Source organism: Branchiostoma floridae, chromosome 9 (assembly GCF_000003815.2).
Source record: "Branchiostoma floridae strain S238N-H82 chromosome 9, Bfl_VNyyK, whole genome shotgun sequence".
Classification (NCBI taxonomy): domain Eukaryota; kingdom Metazoa; phylum Chordata; class Leptocardii; order Amphioxiformes; family Branchiostomatidae; genus Branchiostoma; species Branchiostoma floridae.
This window is the reverse complement of record NC_049987.1, coordinates 15,000,659-15,017,086: the sequence shown is the minus strand read 5'-3', so window position 1 is coordinate 15,017,086 and position 16,428 is coordinate 15,000,659. Positions and strand designations below refer to the sequence as shown.

The window sequence follows — 16,428 nt, the reverse complement described above, 5'->3', positions numbered from 1 at the left end:
CCTTGAAATGCCAGACATTCAGTAACGAACCCAGGACTAACAGCGATACAGTATGACTATATAGCGTGGGCTGCAGTTGTGCACGGACTTACCGCGTACCCTCCGGGGGTCGACTAGTGTGTGTGTGCATAGCTCGCGGCTTGGTGGTTACCGGTGTCCTCCTGTCATATCAATGAGGTTAAAACCTTGATTTTAACCTCCTTGGTCATATAATTCACTTAGATTTATTTACGCTGTGACATGCGCTAAGCTTAACAAACCTGCCAAGTTGTCTTCGTTCATAAATTATGTATATACATCCATTTACTGCAACCTATCTTTTTTTTCGTGTCTTCGAACACATACACATGGGCACACACGCGCGCGCGCCCCAGACACACACACATACAGTACATCACACACACGAGCGCGAGCGCACACACGCACACACACACACACAAGCGTATAAGCGCGGGCGCAAACACGCGCTACACACCATCCAAACGCCACACACACACATACAGCAATATAGTACTAGCTCAGTAGCGGCATCGTTTAATACATTGTACTACTTATAGGTCACTCTTCGGTAAAACCGAAATGATTGTACAGAAACTTTTCAGATTCTTCTTTGATAAGGAAGCATAGATCTCACTGATCAGAAACGGTAGATCTGAAATCTGAAGTGTAAACCGGAAACATGGACAGAGATATCACCGGCTGTATCCGACAGGTCGGAAACAGTACACCAAACTGTTGAACACACAAACATATAAACATACGTGGCGAGGGATGGGCACTTACGGTGCTGACAGTTGTGCAAATGCGTGTAACACTGCACGTACAAGGGCTGTCTAGCCACAGAGAATGCCACTATTTCAGCATGACTTGTCAACCATACCCCAAGCACCGAACACACACACGCACGCATCCATTCGCTGTAGGTCGTCATAGGATTGCCATGTCGTAGAATTTTCAAGCAGGCTGTGACAAGAACCTACCGCCGACAAGGATATTTACAGACAGCTTTTTCCGTAAACAGGCAGATGAATTTTATACGATATACGACTATCGCAAGAATGACAGTTTGCGATGGTACGACAATCGTACGACGGATGTGAATGGACCCTAATTATCTAGCGCTTGCGGTTCCATCGTGCACTGGTACCCAAAGCTTATACAACACTTTATCTATTCTATCGCCACATTTACAATACAATCTCTCATTCCATCATTTCGTGCACTGACGATAATTACTATCTTTAAGATAATTAGCCTTCCAATAGACACAAAGAGAACACCTTTTGCTAGATTGATTCTATCTTCTTTCGAAATGCTCTTTTTTTTCATTGTAAGGAGCTTAAACGGGGTAAAATAACTGACTTCTTTTAGTTTCTTGTGAGTCAACGTACTAAAGGACGGCCGTGAAATCACCATGGCAACGTGTAAACACCTGGAGGGCGTTCACCCGTCTAATCCTTATCGGAGAGGTGGAGCTGTCAACTAACCACAGAATGGCGATTTATCACTTTGGAACAAAATGGCGGAGTACAAAATTATGGGTTACGGTGACGACAAGAATTTCAAAAATTTTGTTTTCATTTCCGTTTACTTTCTAAGGATTAGGCGCATATCAAAACATTTTGTTAACCACACTCGTTTGTTTTTATAGTATCTATTGAAATGATATTTCCAGTATCTCAGTGTGTCTGTGATTTGGAGTAGTGCCCTTAGGGTGCTGGGTCTTATTTGGACACCTGTGGTGACCATCGACACGGAAAAGACTATAGACTGTCAGAAAAATAAGCTATTGTGTCATTGGTTTTATCATTACTGTTATTATAAGGTAAAATGAAATACATAATTGGATATGTAGAGGGGTCAATGTGTAGTATGATTGGACATAAAAGTGTTTTGCAGGAATAAGACGACGTGTTTGTTTTTCCTCGGAATTTACGACTTAGTTTTGTCGTATACAGATCTTTCTTGCGTATATCGAAGGTTCATGATACGTTCCTCATACAGAATGGTTATTTTATGATACAAACATAAGAGGCTATAACTAGGACAGCTAGCGACAGCTTTGATAGATTTTTTTGTGAAGGTTCCACCTCTGTGCCCATTAGAATAATCACCAACTCTTGGTTTTGCCTCGAGTTCTACAAACAAAAAAATCCCGAAAAAAAACATTGGCCGTCTCTGGTCGACAACTTAGCTTCTTTCGCAAGTCACCATCCACATTTTTCTGACAACTTCCCACCATTCGTTCCACCCTCAGAGAAGTCTGGTCGAGACTATAGAGAATTCATGTGTGACAAACGCCCTCCGGATGGTCTTGCGAGCCAGTCGGAATACCTACAACTTAATGACAGGGTAATTGGGCGCCTGTCCCATTTTCCCCTGGGGGATAAAAACGCACACATCAAAAGGTGATAATAAGGTTGAGATAGCACACACGACACAGAACAGGTACAGCATTCCTTTGTAGAAACTAGCCCCTTACGCAAGCCGTCGGGGAGGCGAGCGGTTTTCTATGGCTTTTCGGGGGCGATTTGCGCTGTTTTCTGATCGCTCAGGTGTTGTAGTATGTTCAAGCTTCAGCCTCCTTTGTAGATCTCAAGCAGTGTTGGCCTTTCTTTTTTTGGGGGGGGGGGTACTCTATCTCACGGCAGTAATGAATCTTAACTTATGTTGAAATGCGAATCAGCAGAATAATAGCAATTTCTGTTCCTGCATCGTCGTTGATTTACAAAAAGCGTTTGACTTGTAGCAGCTAGTACAGGGCCCAGGAGGCAGTATACATTTGTACATGATGTACATGTAGGTACAAGCCTACCCATCAAAAGACTAGTCGCCAAGCAGATATTGGGAGACAAATGGTCTCAATTATAATATTTTTTTTGTAACAGAATCAACTAAACCGCGACGATTTCAAACGCGCATCCAAACATCCACACAAAAAAATCGTTTTGGGTTAAAAACAAGTTTAGTTATACCAGTTGTGCACGGATTTCTTTACCTATCGTATAGCCTTGTTTCAAACAAAATCTGAAGGAATTTTTATCTTTTCTGAATCATATACATTTTGTACCACCAACAATCGCGAATCTTGAAATGGATATTTTCTTCAATTGATTAAATCTGTCCATACAAGATTGACTTTAAAATAGTCACCACTTCAGTATTAAAGAACACAGTCAGTTTGCGTGATACTAATAATGAACTTTGTGACAACTCTTTGTGAACTTACAATGGGTAGTACCTGGTATAGACGCTTTCATAGTCATTATACCGGATAGACCACTTCAAAAATAGTCAATAAGTGCATCATTAAAAAAGTAGAATCGGTCCATGCAGATGGGCATCTTAAGTCTGGTACACAAACGTCTTGTCATGCAAATCTTTAAGATGAATAGAGCATCTTAAGTGTATGCTAGTGTAACCTGGTTTTGGACAATACCAGGATCTACGTGTAAAGTCGGAGATAATTAAAGTGGATTTGTCTACTGTTGCCGTCCAGTCATCCGGCATCATGTTTCGTGATGAGGGATACTTAGAACTAGCGAAAACATTACGGCATCAACTGTTGTCATAGCAACGGCAAATGCAGTCTTAAGGACTGGAATTGCATGTTTCAATATTCAAAACCAACAATACTTCTTAAAAGAGTCCTTTTCATGAATCGTCCGTCTTGCTATGTTGAATGTTTGGAGAAAAAAGTCAACGAAATCTTGAAAGTCATCCTCGTTGCAGCTAGCCATTTGAATACTAGATCAACGGAAATAAGACATCGTATGATCTTAAACATTTGGAATAGAATTGCTGTAACACCACCTTGTAGTGAGATAAAGAACAAGGAATTTATCCCCTTCCTCACACCTCAAGGCACACTGTGTCTTCCTTGTGTACAAAACCACCGGCATGTTTTTGTAGTGGATTTCTTTTCATGACAGCGTGGTTACTTTTTCATGTCCACCCAGCGAGACCGAACACGCGATACCGGGGGATTACATGGGACCACATTATATACATTCTTCACTTTAGAACCAAAAACTATGACGGGAAAGAAGGATAATCCTTTGTGTACTGTAAAGATAGTGTATACATTTTTTGCGGGTTGTGTAAGGTGTGGAAAGAAGCCATGCGTATATGTTACGTGTCTATAGCCGGGTTCGCAGGTACGCGTGCACATATATCTTAGTCCGTATGAGGTCCGTGTGGAGTTTTAGCCTCTACCAGGCTCCGCAGGTCGCTGGAAAACTAGTAGAAATTGGATAAATGTAGACACGTAACATGCCAGATGAGTTAGCTGTCTAAGTAGTATGGTTTGCGACCCAGTTATAACTCGTTTGACATGTTATCGGCTACATTTGTCCAATTTCTACTACTTTTCCAGTGACCTGTGGAGCCTGGTATATGTAGAGGCTAAAACTCTCATACGGATCTCATACGTACTTGAATACGGAAAGGCAATACTTGACGGTGGACTGGAAACCAGTGAATGTGGATAAATCTAACAAAATCACGGAAGAAAATTGAAAAGAAAGATCTCCAATATGAAAGTCAGTATGATAGCTCAGTATTCCATTGCTTATGGCTAGCCTGATCTGGTGTTGTAAGGTTGATTTTGATTCCTGGTGTACACATGTACCGCTAGAAGCCGCTATCATGACAATCCCAGGCTTTGCCTGGAAAGTATACGTAAAGCTAAGGGCACAACCCACCGTACGTACAACTGCGTGCTGTCTACGTGCCAAAATGTGGGCAATCTTTTGGGATCCCTAAGTGGTAAGTACCGCCTCCGTACGAAATCGTACGGAATCCAATACCCCCTCCATGCTCTTGCCAGTCCCTACCGGTCTCCCCACGTTTAAAAAAAAAACGTGGCGGACGTGGCCTCCCAAAAAAAAAAAAAACGTAAGGACAAAAACCACGTACAGCGGGTTGTGCCCTTAGCTTAACGCAGCGCGCTACCTGAGTTTGAAACAAGGTTACGACAAACAAACTGTGGTTGCGCGGAGTAACTGGGCAAACTGTAGTTTCTAACTTTACTGGTAACGCTCTCATCATCTCTGAAGTCGTTACAAGTTTGAGATGAACAGTATTGTTTTTATTTTATTTTAAACATTGCCTTGTTCTTTACCTGAATTGGTATGTGCAACATAAGGTGTTTTTGAGCAGAACGATAGAACGCACACACAGAGAACAAAATATTAAAAACTTTGTTATTGCCCAAACAAATTTCTTCACCGCACACAATCTTAAGTTCTCTTTGTGCAACAGTCAAGAAGTTCGTTTGATATTAGCCTTTGCCTGTGTGACCCCAAATTCCCTCTTTCAGAACTTTGTTGTTTGTCGTGACTTACGACGTTTTCCCCGGACAATAAAAATCAAACATGAGGAAAAGATCTATTCAAAGCTAAGTTTTGTAGAGAACACACGGGACTTGGTTAATGTCTATAAATAAGCTTCTTGGCCGCACAAGATGTTCCTTTAGATACGCTTGATGAGAGAGTCATAACATGTTAACAGTTAACAGTCGTTTGATATTTACTATTTTTGTTGTGCCATGTTCCTAAATATTATGACCGTCTCTGTGCGACCAAATGTCTCGATTTCAAATCCTCATTGTCTAGTTTTGAGTCGTGACTCACGACGTTTCCCGAATGATAGAAACGAAACATGAGGAAAGAAGGAAGTTTTAAAAATAGAAAACACTTGAGACTTTATCATTGCCCAAGCAGACTCCTTGCGAACACAAGATGTTTATGTAGACACGTTCTCATGGTAACAGAGTAAACAGTCTTCTCATATTCATAACTGTATTGTATAATGTTCTTGGGTGTCAATGTCTTGTTTTTGTTGCCCGGAACCAATTTCGAGTCGATCGTGACTTACAATGTTTTTCCAGCAGAAAAATGAAAGAAAGGGAGGGGGTAAATTTCCAATGTACAAAATATCTTTCTTCCTGCAAAACATTGTCCGGGCGAACGTTTTATCTAGATACGTCTCCTACAAGGAGGTTAACCTCCTTGGTCTCCAAGGAGTCCAAAACACCACAACAAGGTGTTATTTTCCGATCCGATAGATGTTAAATTTATGAAGTGAATCATGCATGCTATAGCTACTTCACATTATGCGATAAAATACCCACTTGTCTCGCGTACATCAAATAGCATTCAGTAAGTGAAATTCTGCAAAAAGTTTGCTGATTGTTAATTCAATCTATTGGAAAATAACACTCCCATCTGGAGTTTAGGACACCTTTAAAGAATTATAACAGTTGTCTGATATTTGTCTTTTTTCTGGGGTTTAGTAGTTGGTCTGTTAGGGCCTAAACGCCTTTTATCAATAGAAGAGAACATTTAAGACTAGATTATTTTCAATACAGGATTTTCGTCGAGCAAATCCACTCAGAACGTGAAACGGGCGTAGCAGTCAGCTGATATTCACCATGTTCGTTGTCACATTTCTCGGCGCGGGCCAAACGCTCGCTTTTTGTCCTTCAGAAGCGCATATTTAAGAATAGATTATTAGTTAAACAAGCTTTCTGTCCACAGGAAACATTTATTTAGATACTTTCTCATGGGGAAAGTGTCATAACAATCGTCTCATACTTTCAATTTTCGGTGTCATCATCGTGTATATCAGTTTTCAGTGTGCCCCCAAAGTCTCGCTTCAAAATCTGAACATTCTGCCTTTGTCGTGACTTACCATGTGTTTCCAACCAGTAAAAAGAGCTCGGGATGAAATAGTTTGAAAATACAGAAACCATAAATAAGGCTTTAAGTATTGCCAAAACAAGCTAAAGTTTTTTGCTCGTCCGCGGAGATCGATGTCAATTTAGTCTTTTTATTTTAGATCCATACTCTTGGCGAAGGAGCAATGCATATGACCTTCGCCATTTTTGCTGTGTCATCTTCCCGTAGCCTCCATAGCAGCCCGGCCGGTAGTCAGAGAAAGCCAGCAATCAGCGACCCAGTACAAAAAGAAATGGCTAGCAAAAGTGTATTATGAGCCAAAAAGAGCATGCTATGGAGGTCCGAGAGAGCCTGCTATGGAGGCTAATCTTCCCGGACATTTTAAGTCAGTAGCTATTTCTTGTCGCCCGAATTCTCACAACGGTTGCATTCTTTTGACGGCCCTGCTCTATATATTATCCTAGGAGCCGTCAGTTAGGAATTTATACAATGTATACGGGTATTGGGCTTCAGCATTTCTACACAGTTTACGTAGTGAGCAGAAAAAATGGCACGAAACATCACCTTACAACTTGCTATGTTTCGAAACTCAGGCCACGGCAAGTAAATTTTATGGATGGCATCCTCTGCAAACTGCGAAAAAAATAACGGGTAAAAAAAAACAACAAGATGGCAAATTTTCAAAATAGACACCATAAACGTTGTAACAGAATTGAAGGGACAAAATATGGCATCACAACCGACAAGGCATTCATTTCTATACCCCACATAAATTACTCACACGCAAACCTTGCTGGAACAGGTAATTCAACTCTAGTTTTATTCACTTGACACCGACGCGTTGTTTAGACAACGTCTCCTGAATACGCTATCGAATGTCAAGCACAATAAAGATTGGGACTGAATGATCCTTTGAACGGTCATCGCAGCCCGGCTAGCTCAGTCGGTAGAGCATGGGACTCTTAATCCCAGGGTCGTGGGTTCGAGCCCCACGTTGGGCGAAGTTGATTTTTTTTCTGAAACTACTACCAGTAGCCTCTGAAACTTCTACCAGTATTGGACTAGTGTAGTAAAAGTGACACTAGTGTGCTTGACTGGTATCACTAACCATGTTGGCAACTACACTCATGGCTTCCATATTGGTGCCACTCTTACAACTATCCAGCAAGTTTCACATCTGCAACTTAAGTCAATGCTACCTATCTAGTGTCGATTCTATATACAATTACTGTATTTGGTTACAGCACAAACCATTTACCCATTTTGGTCTATCTGACCATCCCTGAAGAAAAAAAAATCTTGTTTTTAGAAAAAACATCTTTTTTTTCCTGAAATCAGACGAAAATTAATGAGCGCGCTGATGTCATCCATAAAATTTACTTGCTGTGGACTTAGGTCGATAACCCTGGAAGAATGCTTTTGAACAACAAATGAATTGGTGTCACGCAAAACAAGGAACAGGCGAGGCCGGTCACGTATGTCATGAAAAAGCTTTTGTTCACATTAGTTACAGGTTGATGAACCCTAAACAGAAGCTCAAAATGAACACTTTGAATGATAATCGAAGTTAACCTCCAGGGTTTGTATATGTAAGCGTTGCCATAGGGACCAGGCCATGCATTGTACCCACCCATCATTTGAGAAATCGTCAAGCAACTGAATGACACTAACTGACACCAAGAAGGTTAAAAGGCATTTAACTACGCCAAGAGGGTTAATAGGTCTTTACCCTTCTACAACAAACTGTGCTCTATTATCAAAGGCAACCTAAGCAATATCACATTGTTAAGAGTGGAAATATTCTGAATAAGTCAGTCTGTATAATATTGACATCTAATGCACTATTTTAGCACATTTACATCATCATTTCATAAATTGAGCCGTTAAAAACAGCGCAGGAATGAGTTGCACAAGGATTCTAGATCAAGTCCTTATTTTTTGGGGGGTACAATAATAAGGAATTGTGCAACTTGTCTCTGGGCTGCTTTTAATCGCTCAATTATGATGTAAATGTGAGAATACAGTGATGGCAATATCATGCAGATTGCCTTATTCAGAATATTTCCACTTTGACGCTGTAATATTGCTTAGGTTTTAAGCTATCGAAATATTTCAAATCACCAGTTTTGAGGGAAAAGTGTTAGATTTTCGACGTGTTTGTAGAAAACAGAGCTGTGTGCAACACGCGCGAAAGTATTTCTATTTTTACACCGCCTGGAAAGAATGCTGCAGGCACTTAACAATGCACTGACGCACTTCAAAGTTTGTAGACAATACAAGAGGAAATACGCCGTGTTTCACAAACAGACTTACTCATTTACTGTGACGTTTGCTACACCTGTGACATTTCAACTCTAGATCTTATCCGATGATACAGACTTTACGGATTTCGGCCTATAGCCCGTATTAAAAAGTTTCTCTTGCAACGAAGCAAAACAGACTCAGTCAGTGCATGGTTGAATCAAATGACAGCATAGGGGTCTTTTTCAACCCGCAACGATATGTATATCTAGTTACCTTCGCCAAGAACCGTTACTGTATGTTTTCGAAACAGTTGTGGATATATTAGTTTGTGAATAGTATAACTCGAGACACTTCTGATAGATCTAACGGATACTTGGTACGTCATGTTTGACCTTTGCGCTTTTCTACGGTACTGCAGCAGAACGTAGTGTTTCGATATCTTAGATATGTACACAATCAATACTTTATTGTGTTAAAGAAGTACAGATTCATATGTATTGAGTAGAGTCAAAAAGCACATATACTAATATCATTGGAAGGTATCGTTATCCGGCAGTCGGATGCTGGGTGACTTGGGCGTCTTATCCTAAGTATTTACATTTGACGTTAGTCCATTGGTTACATATTTAACACTTAATGGATCACCTGAACAGGTAAAACAATGGGAGTACATCACAGTTTGTGCCCCACGTCAAAGGATAATCTCAAGAAGTTTACCACACAAAATAAAGAAGGATTGTTGTACATAGCAAGAAAATCTTCACACGTCTTTTTGGAAGTACATAGTAGTAACGTAGCCTTCCAGACTCGTTTCAATACATCTTAAGATGTGTCAAAGCGGGACAACAATTGGATGAACACTTTCTCAAGTATGGTCATCCGAACGAGTTCTTCTGACTATTTTAAGCATCATTGGATACTGTATGTTGAAACGTCAAATAAATGTTATATCTTTCCTTCTTCGTTTGGAACTCCTCTTTTGAATGAGCAAAATTTTGACTTCCACTCTGGAAATTTTGCCCAGATCTTCTATCATAACATGTGCAGTTTTCAAAAAGCTGACAGCGCTAAGGCAAAAGTACACTTAGAAGGTTTTCAGCCAATAATAGCTCTAGAACCACCCATTAATCCATCCGTCTGAACAAGGCGCATTCCAATAACACCACCGACCCTTTTGTCACTTGTAAAGACTTTCGTAATGATACGATCTGTTGTATGTTACCAGCAGAGAAAATGTCTATATACTGTCTATGTTTTGACATGTAGCGTGGCAGCGTAGAGCTCCTACTGTGAGCTCTTTGTAAATGGTCTTCTCCTTAAATTTATTCCAGTTGATGAAGTCACCAAATCCCAACCTAGATTTCAGGACCCACTTTTTTTTAATGCAAGGGATTAGTAGTATTCTGTACGAGACTTATACGTTCGGGTACACATTCAGAGAGCACATTGAACATACGAAAATGTCTCCCTACAATTTTTGGTGACGCTTTCAGGGAGGGAGCCTATTATCAAAACTAATTGTGATATACTTATTTGGTTGCAATATAAGAACAATAACTTTATTGCTCAATAGCTGTACATGATACAACGGAAAGCCAGTCTATTCTTAGAAAGACCATCTATTCAAGGATCAAAGTAATCCATTTGTGAAGTCTTTGATGTGATTTCAGATGTCTTGACACTTGTGTTTCATATCTATAATCCAAATGCCATTATGTGTCATTATGGTGTCAGATTTTCTTCTTTGATCCATATTGAGGAAAAGTATGACAGACAAGATAGCAAACATGCATATGTGATGTACCATATTCGCAGCATCTATACACGTCCATGCAGACTTTAGTCACACTGGTTGCACGGTACGACAAAGTACAAAGTTGCACTGCAAAAATATCTTTTTGCGGAGCGAGAAAGACAATGTTATTTCACAACAAAGAATAAATTTAAAGAACAACTTGAAGATAATTGTAGAGTCTGACGCTAATGACTGTCCACTATGTCGTTTGCACAAGAATAGCCCTCATTCAAAGACAGTCAGGTGCAGCTCCCAATGTCGTCTCCAGGGGACGCTAATCAATTAGACAAAATGTGCAACGTTTTGTTTCGATTTACACAGACAAATACAGTTAATTGTAGTATTAAACAAATGATATAGGTAGTTAATATGTTTGTTTCTTTTTCTCTGCAGCTCCTAAAGTCTCATCAATCGGCAGTCATCAAGGCAGTCGGGCAGGAGAGACCCAAATCTACATCTATGGTGAAGGTGAGGACCGAATATTTCCTTACAACTTAATGAAATAATAACCTTTTCCCTCAGCTTTTTCAGACTCTTTTGAGGGAATTAGTAACAAAGGTAAAAAATTCAAATTATAGATTGACTAAAGGTTAATGACACACTCCTGGTTGTTTAAGATGGCTGAAATGTGACCCACCATCATCGAATAAACCACCGAGTGAGCGAAGAGGAAATCCCATTATTCCTATAAGTGTGTATCATCATTGATGTATGCCTATATTCTCCTTTTACGACATTATAGTTGTATAACCAACACAAATGGAGTTTTTCGTAGTCCACACAGCATGGCTATACGATAACCAATTATTATCATTTTCTAGGATTTTCTAAGAACCAGTTTAACTACGGCGCGGGAAACGAGGATGCCGGGAACAAAGTCCGACTGGAGCACGACTCGGGAACGTTTTCCGTAGACTGTAAAGTGGAAGCCGACATGTCCAACGAGCATCAGATCGTTTGTAGGACTCCGTAAGCTCCATGCATATTCTTCTTGCTTTGATATTATCAACAGGATGCTATCCTTTTCGTATATACAGACATGGAGCACTGTGGCTGTGTGAATAAAGATGTGAATAGCTCCGTGTGTGCCGAACTAATCACATGAGATATCGTGCTTGTACCAACATTTGCATATTCAATTTGGAAATGTTAAAACAGGATAAGATACAATAAATGAAGACAATTCCACAAACTCAGAGAGACATTGTATCTTTAACATCTTGTTATTAGACAAATTCATCGGTTTTACACTACATTATATAGGCATGTTTTGATCTATTGCTAGACGAATGTCTTAAGATGTTGAAGTACAGTGGTGTCACATCAACTATTAACTAAGTAGGTGTTAAACGCGTCTGTGTTTTCTCGTTCAGCTCCGTGAAAAACGACGGGACGTACTACGTCCGTGTGACGGTGGACGGCACGCCGATACCCGTCAACAAACACTGCCGGTACACGTACGACTGGAGGTGCCGCTTCACCGTGAGTACTGTCACATCAGTAGAACATATTTGGAACATGTTTGAACCCCTTACCTCCTCCACCCTTGAAATCTTGAAAACGGCTTAGGCTGAAGATATATCAAGAAAAATTATACATAGAATTCAACAACTTCAGCTGTATCCATTGCCAAAAGCTGATTCTCGGTTTTCACTGCTCATGCGCGGCGTGGTGTATTGTGGGTAACATGTCAAAGGTGAAGGCCCCTAACCTTTAAACAGTTCTGATGCATGTCAAGAAGTACTAGTGTTTTGTTTTCATCTCGGGGCCGCCAACTTTGACATACTGTAAATGCATTTAAGTTCGCGGGGATTTAATTTCGCGGTAGCGGGAAAATGGACTTTTCGCCGCGGTAACGCGATAGACTGCAATCTAATACCATAATAGAAAAATTTTCGCGGTGGTCACCGCGAAAACCGCGAACATTGATCCACCGCGAACATTTCTGCATTTACAGTATTAGCGACAATGCATCACTTTGCGCAGAGCAATTTAAACCGAGAACAGGCTTGGACACCTCACTAACCGTGTTAAGACTGCAGCTTTTGGGGCAGTGTTGGTGCTGTAAATACAATGGCACAAAAATATTGTCTTTATACTACCGGTTATATGACTATTCATTTATGCGTCTGCTTTTGAAATACTTCTACAGTACAAAGGAGACAGGACGCCAACCATTGCCAGTGTTAGCCCGACCTCCGCTCCTCCGGGTAAGATATATCTGTTTGTGTAACTTATGGGCCCATGTCTATATAGGAAAAACAATGTGTTTGTGCGTCATGTTACATTAAATACTAGAATAAATTCTCGAACGAATAGATGAATTCTAGAATGAGCGAAGTGCCATTATAAGTGCTTCCTAATTTTAGTTTCATGACAGTAAGGGGAACCATATTGACCGTCAAATACTTACCTAAGTGAGGAATAAAGAAAGGAAAAAAAGGACCTAGTAATGAAAATGCCATTCTAAATGCTTAATCATTATAACCTTTACACTATAGGGAGTTTTGTGACCGTGAGAGGGACAATCTTTACCACCAGATACGGCAGCAACGTTGCAACATCTACTAACGGGAAAACCGCCACCATCAAAAGGTAGGGGATGTCTTTTGTATTCACTGTTAATTTCCGGAATACACTGCCATTTCACAAGAAACCTGTCTGAAGCTTATTTAACAGTTTTTGTACTTCTTAACCATTTATATCATTTGTGTTTGTTATCAAGACTTACATGTCAGATTTATGTAATTTATTTCTACTCTGTATAAGATTAGCACTACACGTGACTTTGACCCCATCTTGTACAATCCTTCAGGGTCTACTTTGGTGGACAGAAGTGCGAACTGCGAGACTTTGAAGCCGACGCAATGTAAGTATACAATCGACATATCTAGAATCAAGACTATGCAGTGGCTTTTAGAAAATGTTCGCTCGAAAGTAACGCTGCAAGAATTTGCCATAAACTTCTTATCATCATTATTCATTATAGTGTACCGTTGATATGGAGGTAAAATGCTGATATATGTATGTCCTTTCGTGCAGGTATGGCATTGAGCTGGACAATAATGGGAAGTCGAACAATGGTTGGTTCAAGTGCAAGTTGGAGGGGACCTACGTAGGCAAGTGCAATATTTCTTACTCTAGGAAGAAATCTAATAATGACATGGACATTATGTTAGAATGGAACAACATTAGCTGTACGCTAAAGACTATATGCATCGATCTTATATCGTTTACATTCTTTTAACACTCTACCAATAGGAAACGTCAACGCAAGCTTCATTCTTGATGAGGACTATGGAAGGTATGTTTCATCTTTTTGTTTTCATATACATCATCATTTTCATATGGTGCTATTAATAAAAAATATATATATAAATCAGAGATCATTGGTATACAACGATACTTTATGCCTAATGCCGTTTACAAATTGCAAGATAAAAACAAATACCAATACAAACAGTTGCACGTAGAATTGGGACGAGTTTCAACCAGACTCTCTTCGTTGTGACGTTTTGTGACTGGGTTTGTGCATTGTTTATCAGCGGTTGTTGTTATTTGTAGCCAAACACGTACATTGATGCAGCTTTGCATCATTGGAAGACAGTTTTTCTAACATTCCCACAAGTATGGTATTTGACACTTTTCGTTTTGATGCCGTCAGGTCGTTTGCAAATGGTAACACCAAGCGAGCAAGCGTGGTTGGAGACGACGTCAGCGACAAAAATCTCTTCATGTTCCAGACATACGCCGGTAAGTCCTATTGTTGTCGCTTATACCCCCTAGCCACTAGGACGGCGCTCTCACCGCGCCCTTTCTGCGACCTAAAATTTGACGTATCGCTCAACGAATTCTATAGAAAAGAAAATAAATTTTGTACTCTTTGTGTTTTGTTGTATACTCAGTCACACTTTTAGTAAGTCTTACTTTTTGTATGATATCCCCAGTGTGAAAGCGAAGGTTACAGAATCACATCCTATTTAGGTCGCAGTGAGAGCGCAGCGCAATCGTCGTCTAGTGGAAAAGGGAACTTAAGAGAGGAAGGAGTTAGAATAGATTTGGTCTTGGATATACATTTATTGTATTTCTCCAAAGGTCCATGAAACGCACTGGCACGTTTCTTTCCTGTGTTGTGTAGGTGAAATCCACTGGTCTTGATCTAGGCAATTTGCACTGAGTAGAAGTAATACGTGTAAGCCTAGTTTACCATCATTGAAAAGGAAGCAGGTAACTGTGAAGCGTTGGCAAAAGTACTTTCATGTGCAATATCATGCGACTGATATAAATTTTGAATAAGCTACCTAAACGATCAATTTGGGGTTTTGCTTCACCTATGACTGTGCCATACAATGAAACTCTTTGTTTTCTTGTTTAAACCTTTGCTAATTCATGTAAGCTCAAATCGGCCTATACAAGACAAAATTAGATTTTTCAATATGACGTATACGGGGCTCACTATTTCAAGACATAAATATTATTTTATCGTAAGGATTAACATTGTCTTTCCATCAAGAATGTAAAATACAATGCGTCTGACCAAAGGTGTTTCCTCCACAGATGACCTCTGGTCTCTATTTGTGTTGTACCAACTGATAGTTATCTTATAATGTTATAATGTTATCTTATAATCTTAAGCCAAAGTCACCATAGCAGACACCAGACCCCCAAAAAATGTCATCGTAAGGATTAAGATACGCTTTCCCTCAAGAATGTAGATCTACATTCTAGAAGACAAAGTATATGACCAAAGGCAGTTCTCCAGATGACCTCTGGTCTCTATTAACGTTGTTTATCTTATAATGTGCTGGGGAAATTAAGCCAAAGTCGCCATAGCAGACACCAGATCCCTCAAAAAATTTTATCGTGAGGATTAAAAATAGCTTTCCCTCAAGAATTAGATCTACATTCTAGAAGACAAAGTATATGACCAAAGGCAGTTCCTCCACAGATGACCTCTGGTCTCCATATATTTGTGTTGTTTATCTTATAATGTGCTGGAGTAAGTAAAGCCAAAGTCGCCATAGGGAGGTGATTTCTTTTGTGAGTTTGCATGGTATGTAGACTGTCTGTTTCCGTTTCCTTGACAATTTAGTCCTCCGAAGAAGTTTCAGACTTTAATAATCTGTTGTTCTTTCTTCTGGATTGACATTTTGACCTCAGTCAGTCTGAAATACAGTAAGAAAACTACTCTCGCTAAAGCCGTCTCCGTTTCCTTGACAATTTAGTCCTTCAAACAAGTTTGAGGCTTTAATAATCTGTTGTTCTTCATCCTGGATTGACTTTTTGACCCGAGCTAAGCCAGTCTGAAATACAATCAGAAATCTCACCTTTGAATGGAGTTTTTCATATACTTTCGCTAAAGTGTTCATCATTAAGGCTTTAGGATGATCCAGTGTTTTCCTTTCATGTTCGTCACATTATTTTCTAGCGTAATTGTCGAGTTCAAGTCTTAAGAATACTTTGTTGGTGTTCTTTGATTTTGGTCAAGTTATTTCCACCCCAAGTGCAAACGTAATCGGGAAGTTCAATGGTCTTCCTTTGATTTTTCTCAAGTTGTTTTGCTTACGAGTGAAAAATCTAATTGATTGATTGTACAATACTTAACTTTCTTTAACACAAAGTTATATACGGATAAAATTCTCAGCAACCACTGTCGTCTTCAGGATCAACATAAAAAGACCAATCAATTCAGAACGTAAACTCGCGAGA

At 39.8% G+C, this 16,428-nt stretch overlaps 1 protein-coding gene and 1 non-coding gene across 2 annotated transcripts in view; both read left to right on the top strand.

Annotated features, from left to right (window-relative positions):
• Window positions 1-16,428, top strand: part of LOC118422527 (fibrocystin-L-like) — a 62,696-nt gene that overhangs the window by 1,858 nt on the left and 44,410 nt on the right. The window contains exons 2-10 of the mRNA XM_035830146.1: window positions 11,113-11,187; window positions 11,541-11,688; window positions 12,093-12,201; window positions 12,872-12,929; window positions 13,221-13,314; window positions 13,535-13,588; window positions 13,762-13,838; window positions 13,981-14,023; window positions 14,384-14,472. Of these exons, the coding sequence (XP_035686039.1) occupies window positions 11,113-11,187; window positions 11,541-11,688; window positions 12,093-12,201; window positions 12,872-12,929; window positions 13,221-13,314; window positions 13,535-13,588; window positions 13,762-13,838; window positions 13,981-14,023; window positions 14,384-14,472 (747 nt within the window). The remainder of the gene's footprint in view (window positions 1-11,112; window positions 11,188-11,540; window positions 11,689-12,092; window positions 12,202-12,871; window positions 12,930-13,220; window positions 13,315-13,534; window positions 13,589-13,761; window positions 13,839-13,980; window positions 14,024-14,383; window positions 14,473-16,428) is intronic.
• Trnak-cuu lies at window positions 7,609-7,681 on the top strand. The gene has a single exon. It is a non-coding gene; the product is annotated as a tRNA-Lys (tRNA).